The following is a 27,366-nucleotide window of genomic DNA, read 5'->3' as shown; positions in this document are numbered from 1 at the left end:
TTCTATAGTTAAATCTAATGGCATTTATAGTTTACCTTGGACTTTGCCATTTCTCCAGATTCTTTTTAAAAAAATATATTTTATTGATTTTTTACAGAGAGGAAGGGAGAGGAATAGAGACTTGGAAACATCGATCAGCTGCCTCCTGCACACCCCCTACTGGGGATGTGCCCACAACAAAGGTACATGCCTTTGATAGGAATCCAACCTGGGATCCTTCAGTCTGCAGGCTGACGCTCTATCCACTGAGCCAAACCGGTTAGGACTCTCTAGATTCTTGAAGGTAAGGATGGGGGTTGGGAAAGGTGAGAAGAAAAAAGGGCACTAAAGTTTTCTGCGAAACTTCTTCCCTGATCCTAGTGTCTTCCCAAAAAGGAGCTTATCTGCATAAGTTTCTGCAGGTCTCCCAGGCTGAGTTGCATGGCATCGTGTCAATGGTATAATCAGAAGGGACACAGGAACCTCACCAGATGGCTTCGTTTTAGGTTGAATGCTCCTCCGAGTGGTTGACAGCCGAGCTCCATGGCGGTTTCTGGATTCATTCTGAGTCTTCTGACGTGACAGTAGAGGACGTCTTAGCTAAAGAGAATAGGCAGAATGAAGCTGGCTGCCCAGGAGAAAGCGCTATGCTCTGAGGATTCTATGGTTTACTCCCTACTTTATGGGTTTCTGTGGACTCTTATGATTGTTCTTTACGTTTGTAGCTTGTAAACTTCTTTCTGCATGTTTGACTACAAGTATTTGATTCTGACATCCCCTTTAACCAATACCATCTCCTGATTATTACACCTTCATATAGGCCAAGAACATTAACATCATTTAAAGTAGCCAATGTGAGAATTTCAGTGAATTTTAGGATACAAAACTAACAATTATTGATTAGAGATCAGCCTTTGTTCACCTAAAAGTTGCAGTTGAACCTATGTGACCTCTCAAGGGATAGGGGGGTTGATGAAAAAAACCTCAGATATTGAGAAGTGTCTGGTGTCCAAATCAATGCTGGGATGCTCCCATCACAATAAGAGAGCAAAGGCTCACTTCAATTTTTACTTAGAGAGTTATGTAAAGGAAACCCACCTCAGGAAATTCATAAAGATAATCTTTACTTTGGTTTCAATTTTAACTTGAATAATTAACCTTGAAATGAGGAAGAAAGGACAACTGTGTGTATGCCTTTACACAAACATCAACTTTAAAACAAATCGTCCTGGGTCATGAATTTGGCTGGGGAAGAAAGCTTCTGGAGAGGGAACAGATAGAAGTATAGGCCTACTCACTTCACTAAGTCATCAGCTCCGTTCATATGAGCTAACATAGGAGCTAAAAGCTCTCAGATGGCTCAAGCACTTACCATGTTTTACATGTGCTCTGTACTGCTTGTTTTGGGTGGGAAGAAGGCAAAATATAATCTCAATATATACGGACATTCAAAATTCAATAGGGCTTCAATCTATTTCATGGGGTGACTCTCCTGCCCTTCTCAGGTCTGCTTACCTGCCTTAGGCCCCTCTTCCTCCCCAGCGGCTGCTGAATGAGGAGGTTCTGTTGGCCAGGTTCGCTCTGCACACTTGCCACCCTGCCAAGCACCAACAGTGTTAGTGTGCCTGGAGACAGTACGGAAGATCATCCTCTGGTGGGTGTTAGCCTAAGTAACTTACACGAAACAGTCACTTCAAAGATACCATTATCTTTGAAGGAAGGTTGGGAAAGAACCCCTGAGATGGGAGTTTTCAAAGGTTTGGGAGGAAGGACAAGGCCTTTGTAGCCCCGAGCTGCCAAAATTGAGATTCTGTTTTCAATCACGGTGTCATAGTTATCATTCAGCAAAACATTGGTTCGATCACACCCCTGGTTTGGAAACCACCAAAAAGTTTGAGATGTCATATTCTAATCTCAATTTTTTTTCCCAGGGGGAGGGAAAAAGGTAGTGACAAACAAACACAAACAACTCTACCACATGGATGGGAACACCTTTTTGAAGATTTCAATTTAAATGAAAGTAAGATGGACAAATATCAAACACATCAGACACAGAATCCATTTGGGTGAAGGGGCACATTCAGCACATGTTTGCAGCCTGAAGTCTCTGTGACTACTAAGTGAATAGTCACATGGGCAGACAAGTGTTTTGTTTTAAAAAATGGATTTAGATTTAAAAGGCTGGCAAAGTAATTAATCTGTCAGAACTCAGAAGAGAAATGATCAATATCAAAGAGCTGCACTCAAACATATCATGCAGTTTATAAAAGCAGCAACCTGCTCCCCCCAAATTTGCTGTGTATGTGTGTATTTTATATGCAAGAATGACTACTGGTAGTGGCCACTATTTTAGTGTTGGGTGAAGCTGAAAATACTGTCATGGGTCCATGATCCTTTATCATTCTGCATGCATGTATAATAGGTGTTTATAATGGCAGTGGGGGTGAAAAAAGAGATGTATTGTGCCCCAGAGAACACTGTAATTCTGTGGATGATGCCAATGTGATTATTTGGTTTATGGGTAATTCATTTCTGCTTTGCCTTTGCAAAAGGAGAATCATTTACAAATAGTTTTTAGAGTCAAATATGCCACAGAGGAATCCAGAGTCAGCAACTGTCCAGGAAAAAAAAGAGAAAGACTATATTCATTCATTTTCATTTTAAAAAAATGAGCTATCTAAATACCTAGTGGCAGTTGTAGGGAGATGGACAATCAGATGCTTTCCACGGTGTGTTTACAACTGGTTAATCATGATGTGGTCAACACAGGCACATCCGTCAAATTTTAAAAGTCTTACATTTCCACCAAAAGAAAATCAATAATTCCCAAATGGAGTTTTATCAAAGTTCTTATGAAATAAGAATGTAATTATATCATAATTATACCATTTGGGGTAGATAATACAGAATTATATAAGGAGTCCCCCGAACATGTTTTTAAAATTTTCTCGTTCTTTTAATATCAGGTTCAAAGAGCAACGTACATTATTTTTATACATATATGACCTTGTACCATCTATGACCTTTCTATGAAGACAGAAAATTACCCCAATGGAACAATGCAATAAGTTCTGATAAACAATCCAGACTATGTTGCTGGAATGTTTGAAATGACATCTCCTTATTCGGTGTACATTTTAACATGTGTCATAAATTGGAAAGAGAATTCAATTACCACATGCACAAAAGTACAAACAAGTTTCTCCCAAATACCAAGCAAAGCTTTCATTGGAATGGGTTCTTCATTGACATCTAAATGTTACCTCAGTTCCCTTAGCCATAAAGGGAGGTTAATACTTACCACCTACCTCCCATTAAGGTAGAGAAAAGAAGTTAGTTGATGTAAGATGGTTTGAACATGAAAAGTAATGTTTATAACATGCTTCCTTGTTTTACATTTGATGTTTGTAGTGAGTTTATTGCTTTTAAAACACTAAAAGGGAGTGGGTAATAAAATGTTTTGATAATAATTGGACAGAGAAAATGAAGTCGAGGCGGTCCACTTGTCTCTTTTCATTCAGAGTGTGAGAAAAAAATGTCGCAAGAAAATAAAAAAATGCACATTACTCAGAGAGTGTTATATGTCAAAACATAATGGTAATTTCACAATGATAATTCCAAGGGAGGATCATAATAAGCACCAAAATTTTCTCTATGGATAGAGATGTTTATTTCTAAGAAATAGGTCAAGTTTATAGCTTTAGTAAGTAGTTGTTCTATGTAAAAGATGTAACTTTTCATCAATGGAATGCACACATCAAAGATGAATTTATAGAACATATCCTTGGAGATATATCCCAGCTAAATTCTCCTTAAAAATGTAATGCTAACATGTTTATATTTGGGGCATCAAAGTCTGGCTGAACTATGTGCAGTTAGGACATATTACTAATAAACAGAGAGGTTCATAATGAACGTTATTTATGCAGAGCCTGTTTCTTTTTCTCAGGTCTTTATCAAATCGGAGTCACATATAAGAAGTAGTTTCAGTTTAGCTTCTCTGCACATCATGTAATATCTCATCTGTAGGATTTGCAGTGTGTGACCAGAGGTGTCTAATACTAAAACTAACCAGGTGCCTTAAGCACCTCTCTATAGAAAATTGGCTTCCTGAAATTTTTAATCTTGGGAATGAGAAATGGCTCATTTTTACTATTTTGCTAAATAAAAGGGCAAAACAATAAGGATAAAAGCAAATAAAGCTTTCTAAGTTGAAGCTAAAATCATCGTTTGTATTTTTGAGTCACTGAAAAACATGACAGTGGCAAACCATAGCATGATCTGGGTTTTAAAGAAGCCAGTGCTTGGGGCTTAGCAGAACTGGTGTGACTCAACTGGCCACAAAAGACAGACGCCTTACTCAAAATGGAAGGAAGGCGTTTGTAAGCTAATGAATTCTAGGTAATGTTCGAGGGATGATTTTGGCACAAATTCTCTCTTTGCCCTTGTTTCAGTATGATGGCTGGATTGTAGAATATAAATATGTTTTTACTTTCTAATGGGATATACATATACCTAATGGTATTTCTTAAAAGAACAGATAAACAAGGGGCCATTCAGTAATAAATAAAAATTCATATCACTCATTTCAAATGACAAAAAAGTTTGTGGATTGAAATATATTTGATAAATAAAAAATTTAAGTAGAAGCTATGGGTGAGGAGACTGGTACACAGAAAATGAAGTAGTATTTTCATTGCTTTTATCATTGTATTTTTAGTTTGAATTTGATTACATAAGTCTAGAGGTGGAACACAAGACACACGGGATAGCCTTTTACCCTGAATAATTGCCCTGTGGTAGGAATGAATAAAACCCGTACCAAAGGAGCCATAAAACGCTTGCAGAGAACAGGGGACTCAAGAGTAGACAAAAGCCCTATTTTTCCCTTTCCCAGTAAAATATTATTGTTTAACATTTACTCAGCCTCCACAACATCCAAGAATGTGTTTTAAATACCACCGAATTTAGAGATTAGAGGCTAGAATCAGATTAAAAAGAGAATAATCTGGATATTAGGGGTCACATAACTGATTTAGTAATGACCAAGTACTTATCTGTGTATCATACACACATTTTCAGCTATATAAAAAGGTTGTTTTAATTTTTTTTTGTACTTTGAGAGTACTTGCCAAATTTTTATACTTTGAGAATGTGTATGACCATGAGTCTACTAAAAAGGTTATTTTTATTTTCTTTCACCCAAAATATACATCTTGTTGAAACTTGAACCACATTCTTAATTTCCACTGTGATTACAATCATCCTTATGAAATCAAATAGAATTGCAAACTCCTTTTTAAAAAAATCAGAGTTGATTGTCAATTCCTGCCTTTCAAAATCTTCTAACATGTCCAAACAAAATCTAATTCTCAAGTATAAGCATCCAGGCTGAGTGCTTGAATAAACTTAGGTATATGCTTGAATAAACTTAGGTATGTCTGTATTTTTCTAGAGAAGAACTATGGTCCATGGTGTTTGTATTTGGGGGTGGGCACAGGGAGAAAACATCTCCAGTGAGTTTCTATACCTTTAAGAGCAACATTCTTAACAGAAGATGATTCTTCCATGGAATATTATTTCAATTTATTAATTTATAAAAAAGAATCTTTTCTCCATAGGACAGTGCTTCTAACAGGGTGCTTTTTCTTGTCTTGAATCTTTAAAATAAATTAGTTATGCCCTTGTCGGTACGCTCAATTAGTTGAGCATCATCCCATGAACCCAAAAGTCAATGGTTTGATTCATGCCGGGTTGCAGGCTTGATCCCCAGTGCAGGAGGCTTGCCGGAGGCAGCTGATAGATGTATCTCTCTCACAGTGATGATTTGCTTCCTTTCCCTTCCTCTCTCTAAAATCAATAAAAAATATTTTATATAAAATAAATCAGCACAGATTTATAAAAATCTTAGAACTTTTCAAAAGATCTGCAAAATTGTTATTTTTTCCCATCTATTCATCAGGTTATCTTGGTGTCTTCCTCATATCACATTGCCCACTGTGCCTAATTAAACAAGTGTTTTCCCAAAAGCAAATTCCCAGAAAATTAACCAAAATATGGGGGCTAGAAGGAGGACCTGGGTCTATTACTCTTGCACAGGCATGCTTCCTGATATTCTTTAAGCTCTGGTACCACACTTTCCTTAGAACTACTTTGGATGCATGTAAGATCCTGAGTGCTCAGGTATGTGCTGAACGTGATTTACATTGTTCAGGCTGTACTGCTTCTTTAGGACTTTAAGAGTCTGTAGCATAAAGAAGTTTCATGCCCCAAATAAGAAAGCCTGCAAACCAACTATAACAAGTATGTATCCTGTTTTATAAACCCATATCCTAGTAAATGCCAAAAGTTCCTCTCCTCCAAAGAGAACTTGGTGACGTGATGAAGTTCAAGAGATACGACTTGCAGTATATGGCAAAGGTGGAAGTGCTACTGGCTGGTGGAATGCCTCTGCTTTAATATAATTAGTTAGAACCCAAAGGGAATACCTCATCTTCCAGTTTCTTATGGACCACAACTGAATCAGGGTGACTAGGCTGCACCCAGAACTAAAACACAACAGTTACAGGAACAACAGGTCAACAATAGTTCACCTAAAACAATCATCAAAGCCCCGTCATGACTAATTCAGCTGTAGATAACGTCTAGAGCTTTGGCACTGAACCAGTCTCACGTAGCAAGAACTTGGGCTTATTCCCATTGACACTGGACCCAGGGCAGATTGGATTGAGTTAGAGAACTCCAAATTAGTCATTGGAACCGTGAGCCTGCCAGAGAGGGCCAAATCTGTCGAAGAGTTTCTAACAATCCATTCAAACTCCTGCCTTCTCTCACCAACCCTGGACGAGTATTTTACTCAACGAGAATAGAATTTGTCCTAATTTAGAAAAGCCCTCAAAGTTGGCCAAGTGGAAGGCTAATTTAACACCGTCTCCTCTCAGGAGGCCACTGAAATGATATTCTATTCAAGGTTCTCCAGTCTGATGTGTAATACTAAGCATTTAACAAATGCATTCTTTGAAAGCTGTGGTCACGGTGCTAGACTTGGTTCTGATCTCTTCAAACGCCGTGAACAATGAAGGGAAACAGTCTTGAGGACAGTTTTGTTCTTCCTCATCCCCAACGCTCTTATAGTGGAATAAAGTCTGCTCTCTGTGGCATGTCCATGTTTACCACCAATAAGAGACTGATCTGTCGAGGCAAGGGCTCGCAAACACAAATGAATGTCATGAATTATGGGTCCAGCAAAAAAAAAAAAAAAAAAAAAAAAAAAAGATACACCTGATGATGGATAAAATTTCTCATTTTCAATTGGAGAAGAAAATGTGAAACTGAACAAGATGCAAAGAAAACAAAGGACAACCTGTCACAGGAACGGCCTCTCAACATTTCCTCATCTTGGTGATAAAGCAATAAACGCGGTAGGTTGTACTCACTCACTAATGCAAACCTGAAAGGGGATGTTTTCTCTTGAGATGGCACTCGTAGAATGAACAAGAAGCATTTCCCTTAATGAGGATTAGTTGAGAGGTGTGAATCAACAGCACAAGATTAGGAATGTTTGACGTGGTATATCTGAGTGTTAAAGGTGCAGTCCCCCTTTCTGAAGCTTTAAACCAATTGCCAAGACTTTATATTGTTTGCACCATAAGACTTCTTTTCCTGACCAAGATATGTTTGTGTCTGCCATTTCATGGCAAGTTCTGGAGTCATCTTTATGTTGGGACAGACATTCTTTACATAAGCGTTATTTGAACAAGCTATTATAATAACCTGCCACATAGCATGCATCCAAGAGAGGGAATTACATAAGTTGTATTTACACTGCTACTCTTCATATAACATCATTATTTTCTTACCATCCATGGTATCAGTTAAAAGATCTGTCTTGATTTAATAAGGGGGTTCCTGATGATAGGGAGTTATATTAATTAGCTTCCAAACAACATTTCTTAAGGAAATATCAGTGTGGGAGGGAATGATTAAATGGGATAAATTTAACATTTGGCATATCAAACATTTTAGGTGTCCATGGGACAAGCCCCTAAAAGAACTCCACAGATTTTTCTTTTTTAGTAAGCTTTTTAGGCCATTTGTGATTGAGCTCTGAAGCTGAAAATGAAGGAGGCTACACCTTTGACTTCCAGGCTTGTGTGTTCATGAACAACAAAGGGCAAGAAATGGAAATAGGTATCAAGACGGGCGAGAGGAGACAGAGAGACAGAGGAGACAGGGAACAGCTAGTTTCCCAGCACAGACACCAATAGACAGGTAGCATTGATTGACACTGTACCTAGAGAGGCTGCCCTCGGCGGCCAGGCCCTGGGAGTCGTCGAGGACATTAGGTTCACTGCAGGAGGGGTAGGGAGATGAAGCATTTAGGGAAAGAAAATGCAAACAAATGAAAGAAAAAGGGAAAAAAGGCATGCGATTTTCTGCTTCCCAGAACCGAAAGTAAATAAATAAATTTAACAGAACAAGGAAGGAAAAGGAGATGGTCAACCATTTCACCTTGTGCTGGGTTTGTCAAGACATAGGACTCCAGGCAATGGGGATAGGAGGGACTTTGGATGAATACGACTCTCAGAGGAGTGATCTGCTTATTGGTCAAGAGCTGGGACTTAAAATGAGCTCCAAATAAAAGCATGGGCTCGGAAACACATTGCAGAATGAGTCTGTACAAGATGAAACTAGCATTCCTTCGGTAACCATTTGGCTGGGTGGTTATTGTTTTTAACCCGTCTTATGTACGTGACGTTTCATTGAGCAGACCGCTGCTTCTTTCTTGTGTGTGGTGATATCATCACACAGAAACCACTTACCATAAACTGCCACAACCAAACTCTTGGAACTGATGCCACGAAGAAAAGTAAAGAAAGAACCCAACTTTCACTGCTAATTTTGCAATGAAAAGGCAAGTAAACAAATGGAAGAAAGGTAACCCTGGAGAATCCACATGGAACTCCATTTACCTCCTTACTCCATCCTCTAGTGACTGAATGGTAAATGGCAAGAGAAAAAACCTGTCAGGTTGGTGAAAGAATAAGTTAATCCTTTATTGATTTACTGGGATGCAGTTGATTTTGGGATTTGTGAACAGAAATTGTGTCATACTTTGCCTTTCTTTCCTTCACTGCCTAGCACTGAGCTTATAAGCACCCATGAGGTACTCAATAAATACTTCTTAAACCATTTAGAAAACTGGAAAACTGGAGTGCCTGCCTCCAAAGAATCGTTTAACTAATCTAGTACACTGTAAAAATAGCCTTTGTGTCCAAAAAAAAGGGCCCTGTCTCCCTAATGCACATAGACATTATTACCTTCACTAGCCTTCCAAAACATGACTCAAGCTCAAAGGGTGTAACTAGATTATCTTTCTGGATTTCTAGTATGTCTCTAATAAAACAAATTTTGTCCCTGGAAATGAGTTAACCCCTTAACAGATATGTCCAAGGGGAATTTATGGCCTGGTTATTTTAGGTAAGTAACAACAACAACAAAAGCTCTACTTTAAATTCCTATAATTCCCTAATTTAAATAAAACTTTAAATAAATTGATAGTTTTATTTTCTTCCTGAGGGAACCTTGCGCATTGCTAACAATTAAAAATATTGATAGTTACCAATAACTGCTCATATGACTTTATAATTTTAGGACATTGTATAGTATATTCTCAGGAAGCTAAGAACACCAAACAAAATGTTTTAATCATGGAATCATGGAACTATAGATAGAGAAGTTACTTAGCAATTGTTTTAGCCAACCTCCTCATTTCACAGAGGAGAAAACTGTGGACTCTTGGTGAATGACCTGCCCAAGGTCACGCAGAAGTCCTTTTCTGCTTGGTTAAGCATCACTAACTCCAGCTAAATACTGATGACATACCAGAAGTCTAAACTTTACCAAATATATCAAGCTAGTCCTATATACTTGCCAGGTACTCATTATTAGCTTAGCTAATTATATATCAGAAATATGAGAATGTCATTTGAAAGAAGACCATGTGTCTATTTATGGAGCATTTTAAAGGAGAAACGATGCTTGGATCAGAAATTGAAGTCCCTTCTACCGCCCTGGCTTAGAAAACTCGCCGCTAATTGTTGCCTGTACAACCCTAGTTGAATGGCCTACTTAAAAACATCGATTGTTTGCTTCCCTTTCAGCCTTTTCAGAATAACAGGAGTGAATTTTCAGAATTTCTACCTTTCCCCCAAATGCAGAGTATAAGATACCCATGGCTCTTTACCTTTGGCTAGGTAACATGCCCACCTCAGCCTGAGGTGCGGACATGCTAGAGACGTGGCTGGAGAACCTCCTCCTTCCAATGGCACTCAGGAGGTAAGCTTCTTGTTCACTTACCACACTGGGCATGCTCACAGAGTCATCTGAGAGGGGCAAAGAATGGGGTGTTACAAAACGACGGCATTGATCAGAAAACCCAATCCAAATTTGCATGTGGGTCCCGTCCTTGGCTTGCATACAACCTTACGACAGTCTCTAAAGCGAAATGATCATTTGTCCCTTTGTACAGATTAAAAACTGAGACATTGGGCTCATAAGAAACACCTTTCCTATTTGTATAAAGCTTAGCCTCTACAGTTACTGAACACTGTCACCTGGAGGATGGAAATAGAACTGCAAGTTAAAGTGATGCTTCTTTCATTTGGGTGAGGAAAACTTAGCTGAAATAAAGCTACATGAAAGTATGTACATCCGGGGGGAAAAAACATCACAAAAGACCATTAGGTTCTTTAGTTTTTGATATGCACAAAGGGATGAATAACAATTCTTCAGATCCACACATCTCCAATTCTTGAACAGCCTTCATGAAATAAATATAAACTTCCTGTCCATTTTCAGAAGTAGATTATTTGTGAAAATCAAGGGGATCTATAAATTCACAAAAGATGGACTATAATTTTTTAAACATTGCAGGAGTAGTGAAATGAGAAACTTTGTTACTGAATGAATCAAGTACATTTCTTTGATATTCAAATGCTACATTGAGTACATTTAATGATTTTTAGACTGCTGAGAGAAAGACTAGTTCAGATATTTTTTTGAAAACTATTTTTGAAAACCTGAAAGTTCATAAATAATGTTAACCTAAATTTTAAGTTTTAAGCACATAGTCTTGTTTTCTCCATAAAAGCAGAAATCAATGTATTCAAATCCCTGTGAAGGTTAACTTAGCACAGAATTTATGACAAGGTTACCTCATTCTAAGTGAGCTAACATTGTTTATCACTGGACAGTAAACATATTTTGTTTAACATAGAGTTTTGGTGAACTTTTGTTACCATCTAAGGTCATCTGACATCATTTATTTAAAATATCCCAAGTGGTCATATTTCTAATGAAAGTTATTTCAAGCCAAGACAGTGAATATGAAAAGTGCTAGAAATTGTAATTTGCTATATAATGATGGGTTGAAGTTGATTCTTATTATAGAACAGTATTTCCTTTTTAGGTGCATGTACAGAGAAGCAAACTAGCAAATATGCCTTAAAAATCATGAAACAAGTAGTAGGATAGAATTGTGATTCAAAGGCCTTTCAGATCCTATTGATCCCCCCCGCCCTTATTCAAACTAATATATCACTTAACACTTACACCCTCAATATTTGTCTCAATATTTGTTTGGTGATCAATCATGTGCTACCTTCCATTCTTCCATTAGAGAAAATGTTATCTCCTCTACAAGACCTCTAAGATTTTAGAGGGCAGAGAACATATCTTTCTCATACTTCCCTGTTCCTGCTAGATCTTAAAACAGGTTTGATGATTAAATGGAAAAACAGTTTAATTCAAAGCAGTCAACCCTCTAGCTTTCATAGCCCAGTTCATATAAATCAATACACACTCACATCACAACCACACTACAACATTTGTTAGCAACCCTGCTTTCATTGGGATGATTGTGATGTCTGAGAGCAGAATATTAGCAAAAAATTCACACTTGTCACTGTGTGAGTGTTGGCATTTGGTCAATGATATCTCTGTTTATGTTTTCTCTACTCTTACACCCCTAGCTCTTCCTATTGCTTCGGTTATCTACTGATTCATAAGGGTACCTGTAAAATACCTTTAGCTCTTCTAAAGACAGGTTGTATCATTTCCCATCATTAAAAAACAAACTGCTGAGAGACTAGCTCAAACATTAAAGAAAAATAAATATTACTTTAAGTTCTAAACTATTCCTAGGACTTAACAAACATTCAAACTGCTGATCCTTAGCTCTCTTATTTCATTTTCTTGTTTTTTGTTTATCCCTCCAACATTTCCCTAATTACATTTTTAGGAGTATTTCCATGAGCAGTGACCAGGGTGCTTTAGAAACAAGTATGTCGATAGGTTGGGTGCAAGACAATATAATTATCACTTTGTTATCTGATTAACTCTGAAATTAAATCTGATAACATTATTCATAGGTGTTTTGACACAGCATTTATTTCTTCTCCTCTCTCACCCATTCCAACTCTAGTAGGCTGTTAGAACACATTCATTCTTCTTAATTAATTAAAATTCTGTCGTCAGCTCCCATTCCCTCTATTTCATTTAGTTCAGGGCTTTTTGTTTTTATTTGCTCTGAAGGGGCTCTGATCAAAGATTTAGATTTTGTTTTCATTCTTAAGGCATCCATTGACAGCACACTTCACTATAAATGTTACATCAGAGTGTGTTTAAAACACACTTGGAAAATAATGCAATTTCAAAAAACATTAAATAACAGTGGTATTTAATGAAACATTTCACCTCTTATTTTTTAAAACCTGCTCCTACTCACTTTGCTGTACACATCTGAAACTAATGCAGAATAATCATGAATGTGAAACAAATAAAAAATAAAAATGAAAAAAAGCACCCTACTCCTCATTTCACAAGACCAAATCTTAAGCATATGCTTTACAGTGGTTCTCAACCTTCTGGCCCTTTAAATACAGTTCCTTATGTTGTGACCCAACCATAAAATTATTTTCGTTGCTACTTCATAACTGTAGTGTTGCTACTGTTATGACTCGTAATGTAAATATCTGATATGCAGGATGGTCTTAGGCGACCCTTGTGAAAGGGTCGTTCGACCACCAAAGGGGTTGCGACCCACAGGTTGAGAACCGCTGCCTTAGAAGCTCATGGGCTCTTTCAGTCACCGGTATTCCTTCCGAACAGCATGCTGGTTCATGTTCTAGATAGGATAGCCGACTGATCCCTTCTGAGTCCAGAACGTATCCATTGCTCACTTTTCCTTGACCAATGCAATCATCTAAGGCAGTGGTTCTCAACCTTCCTAATGCCGCGACCTTTTAATACAGTTTCTCATGTTGTGGTGACCCCCAATTTCATTGTTACAAATTGAACATAATTAAAACATAGTGATTAATCACAAAACAATATGTAATTATATATGTGTTTTCTGATGGTCTTAGGCAACCCCTGTGAAAGGATTGTTCTAAGGGGATCAGCCCTCTAAGCAAGATGGCCAGGAGAAAGGAGCATAAACGCTTCCCTTAGTTACTTAAGCACAATTTAAATGAGAGCTAGTGGAAAAAAGCTGAATATGTAAGCTCAAAGCAAAGATTTACTTTTTGCCGGAATTCCTCCAGATGATCAAGTACATCAAGAAATTTGTAAGAAGAGCAGGCTGTAGGAATCATGGAATCAGCTACAGTTCCATTTTAAAACCTTGTTGTGAAAATGACCAGGGGGTCAGAACTGACAAGGGTTGGAAAGACAGAAATCCTTCTCAAGCCCTCATTGGCATGGCCAAGCTGTGTCACCTCCTGCCCCCTGCCCTCTCCCCCGACCCCCCCCCCCCCCACCTGCCGGTTTCTGTGGGGCGACCTACTTTCCTCATCCTCCTCATCGGTCCGGCTCAGGGTGTCCTGCGAGGCCTGCTGGGAGGGCTCGCTGTCCTGCTCCCAGACCGTGCCGGTGCCTGTGTTGGAGCGGGACATGGTGGCCAGGCTCAGGCGGTAAGCAGAGGTGGAGGTGCCCACGGTGCTGATGGACGTCTTCCCCTGGTAGGCTAGGGGGTGGGGAGACCAAAGGAAATCCTTGGTGAGGATCTTGAAAACAAGTGTTTGCTTCACACTCCTCCCTGAGCACTTGTATTTTTTAAGAAAAGTCAGTTAAATGGTGTGTCCCAGATGAATGACCTTTAAGACAAAGTAGCAAATGGGAAGTGAGAACATTTATTTTTTCAAGTGAAAAGTTAGAATTGGCCACTGTTATAAACTGAATAGTTTCCTGGTGGGAGCATGAAATTACCAACAATGTGAAATGCTTTGACATTGCTTCCTCTCTTACTGTTTTTCAATTTCATTTTCCAAACCTGGTAGAATGCAAATTAGTTTTGACACGAATTGTAGTTTCCAACCTGGTAGATTTTACTGAGAAACATACCTCACCTGACACAAGCATATGAAAGTAATAAATGTGTTGTCTGATGAAAACCTTACCAAAAAAAAAAAAATAATAATCAGAATATATAATCAAACCGTTCTCTTATTCTCCTTTTCTGGAAATTACAATTTATAAAATACCCCCCAAGGTTCTATGTCAGATTCTTTTATTATAAAGCAGAATATTTAAATGGCTCTGTGGAAATATCTCCAAGATTGTACTTGTCAACATTTTTGTCTTTAATACTTTGCAAGCAACAATAAAAAAGCCACACACGGAATATTCCACTTATGGGTACGGACCGCCCCCTAATGGCAGATGATTTATTTTTCTTCCTCCGTAATCTGTTGTTCATCCTTGTTATAAAAAGCAAGCAATGTATTCCCAAAGAAAATACTTTGAAAAATATAAAGAAAGTATCTCATCGTCTGCCAGCTCTGATTCAACCCTCTCTCCCTCCAGTTGGTAAAGGGTTCGAGGCTTTCTAATCAATCCTGCAGACCTGGCTTTAAGTCCCCTCCCTGTTGTCACTGGCATGTAAGTTACTGATCCTTTATTAGTCTGCTTCCTCGTGCTGTAAGTGGACTCTCAGTCAGACATCTTGTAGGTATTTGTGTGGATTAAATGAAATAACACCTATGAAATAATCTACCATAGAATAGATGCTCAATGCATGTGAGTCCCCCTTCTCCTTTTCAAAAAGGAAATGAAGACACACATTTAAAATATATTTTTCCCCAGTTAAACTAAAAAAGAAAAGAAAAAAGAAGGTTACCTACTGAAATAACAATGTTTAGAAAAGGAGTACAATAAAACCGATGATGTCCCCTTGATTGGTTTTGTTGCTGCCAATGATCGCATAGGCAAATCTGTCAGTGTTCCGAGACGGCTAGCCCAAATGGTTCCGAAGAGAGCGGCGACCCGAAGAGTGGCATCTTTAATAGCCAAACCCATGCACACGCACCTGACCCACTGTGAACTGCCTCCTTCAGAATTTTCAGCTCATTGTTGAACTCGGCAATGAGGGAGCTCTTGCACAGAGGGCGGGGAATGAAGCGCCGCTCCAGCTGGTCAGCAATATGCTGCCGGGCTGAAAGCTCGTCGTGATTCTCTGCTGGTTGGGCCAGAAGCTGAAAGGAAGGTGGAGATGCTCAGGGCCTCAATTTCCCCATCTGTAAAATGGGCTAATCATTGCACTTTATTCATAGTTGGTTGTGAGGGTTAACTAAGGTTATCCATATGAAGTTTATAGGACAGTGTTGAAGTGCTTAATCAATACATTGCTTTGAATCACTGCCCCAGGAAATCGGGGCATTAGAAGAATAAAAGGTTAAAAAAAAGAAGAAGAAAAGAATAAAATGGAATAGAATAGTGAGGGTCTCAGAAGACAAACATGCTTTAACTATCAAATCTTTCTCTGTTTATTTAAAATCAGAGCTCAGTCCTGCCACTAAAGAAAGAACATTTTCTAGATCACTCCTCAGGGTCAATTTTTTTTGGGGGGGGGGGCGGGGAGAGCGGAGGAGAGGAGGAAGTGAGTGGGGAAGAAGCAAAGTTCTATAGACTGTGAAGGTTCTTCTAACATGAAATCTGATCCTCTGGGCTACACTTTTGAGCCCTTTCCTCACCCAGCGTGATCTTAACAGGTCCTGCTAACTAGCTATGGTTCGTCCATGAACATCGCCGCAGTAGCCCTGCCTGAGTCGGCAGAGCAGCTCACTCCTGGGGCTGCCACTCCTGGAAGGAGACGCACGCAGCGCACCTTGCACTGGATGAAGGGTCGCAGGAGCACGAAGATGGGTATTCGGGTCCGCACGATGAAGTCCAGGAAGTCCCACAGGGCCAGGCCTCCCACCTTCCGCAGGGCCATCTCCTTCACCTGGAGGCTCAGCCAGTACCACTGGCTCCCGAGCTGCCTCTCGAAGCAGACGAGAATCACCTTGAGAGCTTCACCGCAGGGAGAGAGAAGACTGAGCCTCGGTCTGGAGCTTCGGAGGAGCCCTGCCCGCCCCCAGCTGCCCACCCCACCGCCCGCCATGCATCAGGACGTTTCTAAATTTCCAAACTCTCTCCACGATTCCCCAAACCTACACATACCCCTGAGCGAGCGAGAGTGTTCTGACACAAAGACAAACATTTATGTGGTAGACATGTTTTCATTCTGAATCGGAGAGCCCAGATATCTTTCTTAGGGGCATTTAAGTACTGTTTTTGAAAAAGACATTGCAAAGCAGTTGGTAGAATTGAAAGGGAAATGTGTTCTACACATGATGTGTGGGCACTATTTTGCTTTCCAAACATTTGGTCATGGTGGCGGCTTTCTGGTAATACTAGCATATCACCCACATCCTAAACTAAAACATGAGTGTTCTAAAATATTTTCCTTTTAAGCATAGAAATAATATATTCTTGTTATTAAAGTAAAATCAAACCATGCAGAAATGCACAAAGTTAAAAACAAAAATGTCCTTCCCCTCAGCTCTCTTTTGGACCCCACCCTGGACTGCTCCCTAGGGGGTAACCAGTAGGTGTGTTGGAGTATATCCTTCCAGATTAAAAAACAACAACGAAAAACTCCTCTCCTCCCCACCGCCCCCACCCCCTCCATATTGTGCATCAGGTCTATTACTAAGCCCTGTTGGATTTCTTTCACAATATATCTTCCTTTCCAGATTCTGGCAGCCGTGTCATAATCTACCCCGCGCTCCCCGCCCCAAAGGGGAATTCCTAGTGTGTCAGGACCACCAACCAGGATGCTGTAAAGACGTCAAAGATTGGTGGGAGCTTGGTTGGCCACCCCCCCCCCCCCCCGCCCCCTGCCCCAGTCTGCCATGGGGCCATCAAGGGGCCCTGGGCCTTCTTGATCATGATTGAAGGCCCATCTCGGCAACTAAAAGACACACAGATATCCGACTCCCTAAAGTCCTCAAGAGTCACACAACTTTCTCATCTATTTAGGGCATTTCCAGGAGAAAACCATGCCATGTAATAGAGTGAGATATTGTAAGATTCTTCTTTATCCACCTCCCTCCTCAAAAATCGCACTTTTCACAGCAACCACTCATCTCAATTCCTCTCCTCCCACAACTAAACAAACAAATGATCAAAAAGCAACCCTGCTCTTCCCCTACCCTGATCCTGATGACATTTCTACTATGTTCCCGTTGGCCTTTTCTGGGCTTCTGCCATTCCACTTGCTTCTTCTCCTCCATCAGCCCAACAAGCAAACAGAACAGCAAAGGGCTCAAGGGCAGGAACTCTGCTGCTAGATGGCTTGGACTTGAAATTTGGACCTGCCACTTCTTAACTGTGTGGCTTTAGGTAAGTTACTCAATCTTTCTGGGCCTTAGCCTCTTTATTCCGAAAATGACACATAGGCTTCTTAGAGTTGTTATAAGGGTGCAATGTGATGATAATGTGAAGAATAGAAAACACCTCTGAGTGCACAGTAATGCTCAAATAAATGTAAAAATGAATTTAAAATATAGCTCCAGTAGCTTGGCAGAGTGACCACAGGAGCGGCCTTCATTAAAAAGGTAGAAAGTGGAGAGAACTAAGAATAGTCACTTAAGTGTTTTCTCCTCTCCTCCTCTTAGACGTGAAGCCCTCTTTCTCCACATCCTCTCTATAATCCCACACCTCACACAGGGCTTTGTCCCAGAGTCTGGAGTTTACCCGAACCCTGTATTCTCTTGCCTCTGGCAGCCAAGCCCCACGTGGGTAGGGCTTATGCACATGCACCTTCCGTTTTTACCCCTCTTTTATTCTCATTGTCAATCACATCATTTTCAAATACACCCCTTTATAATGCAGTTCATACACCGCACACATTCCCAACAGCAAGCACCTGGTGTTACAGGTGTATGTGTCCATCTTATACTCCTCACCAAGACCTGCTTTGATGAATTGAAAATGTCAGACAAGATTTACTCAACTTTCTCCTTTTGTGATTTTCTGCTGGCATGCTCCTGACTCTCAGTGCGGTGGCGAGAGTGGTCTTTCCCGCCCCCTGGCTTAGGTTATTCAGGGCCAAAGAGTGGCTTTCCAGTATTGCATGGCTCAGGATCAAGTGAAAGGCAGGGGCAGGGGGATGGGAAAGCATGAGTGGAGGGAAAGGGAATCAGCAAGCTTACGGGAGAGCAAGATCACTGGAGTGAAGATCAAGATAGAGATTTAAGACCATATTGTAAGGGAAGAGAACAGCTAGTAGGAGGCACACTATACGGCAAGGCCATATGTCTTGCTGTGCAGGATGTAGGCTGCCCAACTCTAGGGGCTCCATTCACACAGCTGACAGACCAATACATCCCACGAGCTGTGCAATGCAGTGTCCTCCTACAACAGGCTGAGCCTCGATCTGATAACAGCTAGGGATGATAGCCTCATTAGCGATCTCATGCTTAGTCAACAAGGAGGAATTCTCACTGCAGAGCCATCCTTACAGGCCCAGACGCTCTTACAGAAATGACCAAGTGATTTAGGCCTCACAGATATGAACAGACTGTTTTTGGACATGTGTTTATTGACAGAAACCAGACTCTTTTGCAAGGGTGGTGCTTCTTACTTGCTCAAGTGGAGTCTTTCAGTACTTTCCTGATGGAGGCCTTTAAAAATATATATATTTTTTGAGTCAAAGTGGATGGTAACTAAGTAGGTATGTATATTCATGTACATACACCTGCATACATACCTCTACATACACCTGTGTATCTACAGAGAGAGAAAGGAGGGGAGACGGAGAAAGAACCCACCTAAGTACGCAGCTTGGCTGGTGGACTCTGCCAGCCCTTCCCTGCGCAGGTCTTTCCCGACGTCCCCCGGGGTGGAGCAGTGAGCGGGGGAGCTCTCCAACATGAAGTTCTTGCTCCTGGACGTGCTGATGATCCGCGGAGGCAGGAGCACGTTGATGACCGTCTGCAGTAGCAGCTGCACCTCCGGCTGCTCCAGCCACGGGCTATCTGAGGGGCAGAGTTCGGGAAAGGGAAGTGGAAAGAAAAGCAAGTCACGAGGTAGACTTCCCACATCAGACACAGAACAACTCAGCTCTCTGTCCAATTCCAAACTAGAAATGTGGGTCTTTTCCCACAAAGTACAGCTTCTCCTATGGACAAGTGTTCCTGGTACTGTTTGCTCCATGGTCAGCGCCCAAGGGCTTGTGTTCTTAGCCAAATCTCCTGCTTACCATTTCAACCACCTTTCCTTTTTCTGCTCAAATACTCATAATGTACAGTCTTTACATTTGATATAAACTTGCCTAAAAGAAAAATCCTCCCAAGAGGGAAGAGTGATGAAACTATATTGGAATTTAATGGCAGTGGCAGGATTATACTAACCCCAGTGGCTGGAGGTTACATGGCCCATTCATTTGTCAATTCCTATAATACTGTACTTTAATGAATACCATTTTCTTAATTGAAACAATGGTCTCCTGATTTTTGCTGTATTGAAGTGATTTTGAATACAACTGATCTTCTAAGAAATGGAGCAGAGAAAGTCTTGACCCAGGGTAGCTAAATTGAAAATGAAGAAAAATCTATTTCCTAAGGTAACCCTGTTTAAATCATTCAGATCGACTTCAGTGATGGCCTTTTTGGGAAAAAGAAAGAGAAATAAAACCTGACATTTAAGACAACGAAACAGTGATAAATTTCCTTTAGTTAAATTAATCAGACCTTTGCTTCCAGATCCTACTGTGAGCACAAATGGGATGAGTAGGTTTAAAAGCATCCCTTCCCTTCGCTCTTGATTGGTGAATGGGGAGATCACATGGCTTAAAGGGAAATCTTCTTTTAAAGCCTGTGCAGCAATAATAGAAAAAGAGATTAATTGACCCCCATACTCATGTTTGTTTTAATACAGCATGACCGAGATGGTGACTCCCTGGTGGTTGCTCCTGTAAACTGAGTTCGATTGTCATCTGTGCAGCATCCAAGATTCACTCAAAACTGATACTTTACCATGATTTGCTTGACATAACTGAGAGCTATTTACCTAAAAAACAATAACGTCTTGAATATTAAATGAAAAATTATGGTCTGCTATAAAACAACCATATTTCCCCATTCGTTTTCTCCATGGGTCCACCAATAAATAATTTCAAGACAAAAGGAAAGGAAGAAAATGAGAACTTGCCCCCTGATCCACTTGGAAGTCATTTAAAAGTCGTCTGACCCCTGCATAAGGCCTTCTCCAAGCCAGGAGGCAATAGGTAATACAGAAAGAAAGAAATGATCTCTGTACCCAAATTATTGAAGTGTATCACTTTAGGGATATCATTGTTTCCCTCTGCATGGGAGCCACAGTTCTCGCTTAATTTCTTTTCTACCATCTTCCCATTCTCTGGATGATAGCCCACCAAGCATGGCTGTCAGACAATGAATGGGTCAGTTATCCATTTACATCAGTTGTATACTTGCCAAGATTCATCAGTCACAAACATCAGACACACAGAAAGAGGCAGGGGAATTTGCATTCTGCACTTTTTGCCTTGGGAATGATTATTCTAATTTTAAGAAATAAAATAGCTGGGAGAATGAAAAAAAGTACCCAGAATATTCAATCCACAATCATTAAAGAAAATTAAAATATTCAAAGTCTAGTAATAACATTTGAAAGAACTGTATATTGCCATTCTTTCTACAAATAATTTAAAACCAGACTTTGAATATTACTCCTTTTTAATTAATAATTGTGTGCTGATTATCTGAGAACTATTATTTTCCTATGGTGTATGCAACATTTTAAATGACTGAAGTGGTTCCTGAGGTTATGGTAGGACTGAACGACTCTGCTATTTTTGAGATCTCAAGAAGAATTACAGAAGCACAACTTAGGGCCAAGCTCAGGGCTGAGACTCCAAACTGTAAAAGTTTGGAGATGTTCACACTTCTGTTTCACAGATTTTGCCCAGCCTTTGCAGAAAACAAAAGGAGAACACCATGATCTGGTGCCTCAACCAGCAACTTAATGAGCGTGACAAACAGGTAAGGCAGTCACACCTGTATCTGCAATGCTACAAGCCGGACAACAGCTGTGCTGAAGGGCAGAGGTGGTGAGAGATAAGGGCTGAGATGAAGAAGGGGTAATCCATCAGCAACACTGGAAGGTCCTACCACTCCCATCACCTGAAATACAAACAGAGCACATGACCAGCCTTGGCTATTGCAATTTCATGCAACCATTGTAAGGGAGTGTCATTCAATAATAATAATAATTTGAAGGTTGGGCATGTTACTTTCAATCTGTTCTTGTTGCCTTCTTCTGAAGGCATGTAATGTCTGGAGTCAGCTCAAACATAACACTGGATTCAGCCAAGGTTTTGTAGAATGTTGTTTACAGCTAACTATGTAAATAATGAGAGATGAGTCCCAAAACTATTCTAATCAGGAGACTGGACATACTTACTTGTGGATTCAAAGGAATGCAGTCAACATTTTTTTTTGATGGAGCAAGTACTGACAACAATGAGGATGGCAAGAGCTCTATTTGCACTAGGCATTCCAGCTACAGATTTATTGCTCAACTAGTTAAGCAGCAGATCCCATTCAATGAAATGCTCTAACATGGTTTCCACATCGTACAAAACCTTGTCAGGACCCGACTCTAGATATTACATAAATAATACAAAATTTGTTTTTCTTCACATAAATCCTAGACTGGCCAACTCAGAGTGTCATTTTGCACCAAAAAAGAAAAAAAATCCTCTTTGTATTTTAAACTCCCCCACCCCAGGCTATCTCAATTTCCAGCCAATCGTGTGGTCTCCGCCACCCCACTCTCCAACTGGCAGCCCTCAACTCTCAGCGCAACTTGAAGAGGTGAACTGTCAAAGTAGTGTGTGGGAAGCAGCACGCCAAAATCCCATCTGTGTAGGGATGGGCCCCTGGATCTCCCCACGCACCACCTTGAAAGGTACCTCACTATTTTCAGTGTCACCTGAGCCGTCTGTTTTCATGGGTAGGTAGGGGCACAAAGTGGTTGACCTGTAAATCTTCAATTCAGAGAAGTCAATAGCAGAGTTAAATTGTGCAAAATTTCAGAAGATTGCCACTTGGCTACTCACCAGATTGACACAGACATTGATCAGTGACCTAAGGTGAGGCAGGAAGGATATGATTGGCTGCCTCTGCAGTGTCAAACAAACCCCTTCAATCAAATTGCTGGCAGGCTCCCACTCAACCTGTCGCCTGGAATACAATACAGGAGCCATTAGCAGCTTGGCTCCCTTCTGGAGACAGTCTGAAACAGGTGAATGAGACAGTGATTCTGACCCCAAGACGGGATGGGTGTCTGAGACAACAAAGGACTTCACATTGGATGAAGTTTACCCAGTTGTTCCAAAAGCACAGAGCACACTGGGAAGGGAAGGAGATACTGAAAACGTGGCAGAGGCACTCCTGCCCCACTTGACTAATGAGACAAAATCTATCGAAGAAAAAGACAGAGATGATGAATGGGTTGCATTTGTAGTTCCCTATTTTTACTTTGAAGAGAGGGTAGGAGACTACCATTTTAGGAAACCATCACAGGGGTAATTACCCCCAACAGAACTCATCTGGCCCCAGGTTGCATTTCTGAAATCTCTTTAGCAGAGTTCAGTTGATCTCATCAGCTTTCCAACCAGACTACTCTTAATTGAACTTTTATGGCCTAACTCCTGCCAAAAAAAGTCACATTAGAGTAAAATAGTTTATTTTAAAAGTATTCTTTCTTGCCCTAAGAAATGATACTTTTTGGCTACTTACTTTGGCAATATAAAAGGTAGTACACATAACCCAATTAAATGAACATAGGATTTTCAGTAAGAAAAGTCAGTCCAGTCTGCAATTGCCGGACCAAATAAATAGGCTGGACTTTACTGCTATCAATACTATTTCCAAATATTATCCTGGATATAATTTCTAGGCTTACATTTCCTACCAAAATGAGGTATCTGCAATGACAAAATGGAAATGTTCATAAGTGGGAAGATATTGACATTTATGATGTCTGAGTAACTTACAGGTCAGGTTCAATCAACATTACTCTTGTTAAATTGAGATCACCTGAAGAATTTAAATCCAAGGCAATCCCAGATTCCCTGCATGCACCCCAAGAAGACTGCGTATAATTGACCAAGTCTAAGCATTAATCAAGAAATCTACGTTTATGAAGCATGATATAGTTAATAATTGGTTTAGCTATACGACAAATGAGTTAGCCTATGGGTATGTTTAACATCTTTAGATAAAAAATTATTTAAGAAAAATAATTTATTTGATACACTCTTGTAGGACTTATAAGACTTTGGTCATTTGCCAATAGGCACAAATGTTCTATTGGGACCACTAAAGAAAATAGGAGTGCTTTAAAGACAAGTATTTTCATGCCACTGATAATATAATACATAGGCATTCATCATCATGAGATAATATAGGAACAAACCATTCATTATTAGAGTAAAATCTTTCCATTTCTTTCTTAAAATAAATTCAATAATTTCTGTGGCTGCATGAATGAAGAAGAGCACAGGCTAAAACCTGGAAAAGCTCTGACACATTGAACACTAAGTGCTACAAATTCTCAAGGCAAGAATTTCAGTGATTTTGGGTTTGGTTTAAAAGGACAGAAAATGTTCTCACAAACCCAAACTTGCAAATTCAGAGTTAGAGGGTTTATTCGCATTATCAATTGAGCTATCTGCTCACTATGGCTACACGTGTCCAAGCTGGGTTCAGGTCTCAGGTGGACTGGGTCAGAGGCATCTGCTCACAGGAAGGCTACCAATGGGCATTTCAGGCCACTGAACGGAGATTAGGTGGTAATAATGTCCATTGAGTAGCCCCGAATTAGGTGAAAAGTTAAAAACTAGGTATTTGTTATCAATCCTAGGATTTTTTAAAGCTGTTGGTTGCCTATTATTGTAAAGCTTGGCATTTCTCTACACTGGTACCTAAAATATCATGTTAAATACAGTATTTTTTTGAACAACAAATTAATTTTTCTTCTCTCCTTAGTTGTTTTATTTACAAGGCATATCCTGCTTTACTTCAAAAGTAATTGAAGGATACACATCAAATTCCTATGTGTGTAAGATACGGAACATAGTAGCTTAGAAACAACAAGAATTTTCTAGACAAATATATATATTTTGAAAATGCTATCTTAAAATATAGGCCCTGCTACTTATGCATTCATAAATCTAATTAGTTATGCACATATTCCAAAAGAAAACTTTCAAGCCAATCCTTCAACTCCAGATTGATCCAACACCTTAAAAATGGACAAAGCCTAACTTTGAGGATTGCAGTATCAACAGCTGAGTAGGAGGTCTCCTCACCTCAAAGTAGGCATCTTATGAATTTTGTTGAACATTCTATCCAATCTCTTTAAAATGAGGATAAGGGCCGGCCGCACTGCCTCGGCTGTCCAGTCGGTAATTGGTAGCATCTCCATGATGTAGCGTCGAAGCCCCCGGCTCTCCATCGTCTGCGTGTCGTATGGTGCCAGCTTCAGAAGGGAGTGAGCAATTTCTGCCAACCTGAAATGGGTTTTGTTCTTAGGCATAAGCTTAGGACACCACAATGAAATTTTTTTTAAACACAGCATCATGCTAATCACCCTCCTTCCAACACACCAACTCCCTGAACTAAGAACATTTTGGCACATTATCTCATAATTTTGAAATAAATTTTTAAAAACAACAAATCAGAATAAAATAAGGCCCATCAATTTTACTTGTTTGATATGTCTCCTAAGTCTTTTTAATTTGTAGGTTCCCCTTCTTCTGCTCTTTTTTTGACATCTTATAATTTATTTGTTGAAGTAATTAGCTGTTTCCTGCATCCTGGATTCTGCTGATGAAATTTCCATAGTTTCATTTAATATATTCCATGACCCCCATATTTAATTCAATTGGTAGTTAGGGGCTAGGGGCAAGGTTAGATTAGGTATTGATTTTCGGGATGGTGTACTTCACAGGTGATGTGTACTTTTTTAAAAAAAAATATTTTTATTGATTTCAGAGAGGAAAGAAGTGGGAGAGAGAGATAGAAACATCAAAGATGAGAGAGAATCATTGATTGGCTGCCTCCTGCACACCCCACACTGGGGATCGAGGCCACAACCCAGGCATGTGCCCTGATCCAGAACCGAATGTGACCTCCTGAGTCATAGGTTGATGCTCAGTCACTGAGCCACACCGGTCAGGCACTGATGTGTACTTTCATCAGGAGGTACATGATCCTAGTTGTCACTCTTTTTAATTAATGCTGCCACCATTAATTACACAGATCAACTAATTCATTAGAAGTAGTACAATGGTAATATTTCCATCATTCCTTTTTTTCATGCATTAACTATAGCATCTTAATAAGGAGGAATTTCCTTTTGATTATTACAAGAGAGACAAGATAAATGCTCGAAAGGGTCTATAGTTTAAGAGTTCCCCAGGAGACTCTGACGGTCACTCTGGTGTAGGATTCACAGCCAAGCCATTGCGTCTCTAACACTCGGGTTGCTCTACAACTGCCCCATCTGACTAGCATGTGGATGAAGAACTCACTGCCAGACAAGGCAGCTCATCCCATCTTTGGGGGTCCACACCGTGAGAAGCTCTCCTCATAGGTCCCCAACTTCCCTCAGTCTCTTTCTCCTATTTTAATCTGGAAGCCCGAATTCAATCCATCTTCTCCATGGCAACCCTTTATTGGCAAGAAACAGTTATGGTCTCTTCACCCTCACTTGTTCTCTTTCCAGACGGAACATGAACATTGCCCTTCTGGAAACTGTGGATGAATGTGCATGTTTTAAAGAAATCATTTAAAACAGCCTGTACATTCTTTTATCTCTTTCTCACAAATGTGCCAAGCAAAAATAATTCTTTGCTTTTCAGGTGGTGTGTGTGACAGATAAGAGTGTATCTGTATGTCCATATTTCTTTTCCTTTGTTATTTTACAGATAACATTGGGAAACAACCAACATATTTTAAGCTTGAAAACAATATTAAGAGCTGAATTTGAGTCATTTTAGAAATTATTACCTGAATTTCTCTAATACTTGATCATGTTACAAAATGAATTTGTTTTGAGCATAAAATAAAAATTTTCCTTTAATATAATCTTTGCTGTACTATTGCATAAATAATTTATTGATAAAAAATGTTTCTAGGACCCTTTTTCAATCAGAACAGAAGGGATTTTTCTCACTGAGAGGGAGAGGGAGAAAAAAAGAGAGAGAGGGAGAATAGGGGAGAAGTAGGGAGGGGAGGAGAGAGGATATTTGCAGATCTTACTATCCTGCTGTTCCATTGCTTTGCAGCTCTCAGGTTGGGCAAATTTGACAATAAATCCAATTCCCCTAGGGCAGAGACTCTAGCTCATCAAGAATATTTTTCCTGAGAGCCGAGCAGTCAACCAACCATATTCAGGAGTACAGATTGCCTCAACACTGCTTCTTGGCTCTTTGTCTGGAATCAAATACTTCTTGCAAATATGTTCTCTTTTATATCACCTCATTCCTCTTTTTTAAAAATCAACCCTCTCTCCTTGAGTGATACTATCCATTCTTATGACCTATATGCTCACAATTCCAAAACAAATATGTTTAGCTCTGACTTCTACATATATCCAAATGTGTATTTAATTTATAAGAGAAAACCTTGATTATAACCTTTGATTGGTGTAAGGTTAAAGCATATGGATCTGCTCCTACTCAGCCATCTAGAATATCTCTGTTGGCCAGCGAGCATGGTAGGTCCATTTTTATTAAAATCTAGTTGTGCAAAATTGCATGAATAGAGGACATTTAGTCTAACTATTCCCAGGTGGTGTACATTTTGCCTACCCTCCAATAGATAGATCCATGCCATAAAATAACTGTGCTCTTGAATGAGATCTCCTGGCTCCAGACAGGTTGCTCTTGCTGACCTGCATTATGACATCCTGCCAACTTTCAGTACTGACAGGCGTCCAGCCAAGTGAAACTGGCACTTTATCTACTATGGG

The 27,366-nt window shown here is 39.9% G+C and overlaps 1 protein-coding gene across 5 annotated transcripts in view; it reads right to left on the bottom strand.

Annotated features, from left to right (window-relative positions):
* Positions 1 to 27,366, bottom strand: part of UNC80 (unc-80 homolog, NALCN channel complex subunit) — a 173,137-nt gene that overhangs the window by 4,293 nt on the left and 141,478 nt on the right. For 4 of the 5 annotated variants that reach the window (XM_070422035.1, XM_070422038.1, XM_070422036.1 and 1 more), the window contains 12 exons: positions 24,701 to 24,901; positions 22,445 to 22,568; positions 21,381 to 21,506; positions 20,055 to 20,178; positions 19,134 to 19,340; positions 16,145 to 16,329; positions 15,347 to 15,512; positions 13,826 to 14,005; positions 10,226 to 10,364; positions 8,273 to 8,329; positions 1,495 to 1,576; positions 468 to 579 (listed from right to left, as the gene is read on the bottom strand). In XM_070422035.1, the coding sequence (XP_070278136.1) occupies positions 468 to 579; positions 1,495 to 1,576; positions 8,273 to 8,329; positions 10,226 to 10,364; positions 13,826 to 14,005; positions 15,347 to 15,512; positions 16,145 to 16,329; positions 19,134 to 19,340; positions 20,055 to 20,178; positions 21,381 to 21,506; positions 22,445 to 22,568; positions 24,701 to 24,901 (1,703 nt within the window). The remainder of the gene's footprint in view (positions 1 to 467; positions 580 to 1,494; positions 1,577 to 8,272; positions 8,330 to 10,225; positions 10,365 to 13,825; positions 14,006 to 15,346; positions 15,513 to 16,144; positions 16,330 to 19,133; positions 19,341 to 20,054; positions 20,179 to 21,380; positions 21,507 to 22,444; positions 22,569 to 24,700; positions 24,902 to 27,366) is intronic. The other variant, XM_070422039.1, reaches the window with a different exon arrangement.

Source organism: Myotis yumanensis, unplaced genomic scaffold (genome assembly GCF_028538775.1).
Source record: "Myotis yumanensis isolate MYYU_CA2020_CCGP unplaced genomic scaffold, mMyoYum1.0.hap1 SCAF_8, whole genome shotgun sequence".
NCBI lineage: Eukaryota > Metazoa > Chordata > Mammalia > Chiroptera > Vespertilionidae > Myotis > Myotis yumanensis.
Note: the sequence above shows the minus strand (reverse complement) of the source record. Positions and strands in the feature narration are given on the sequence as shown.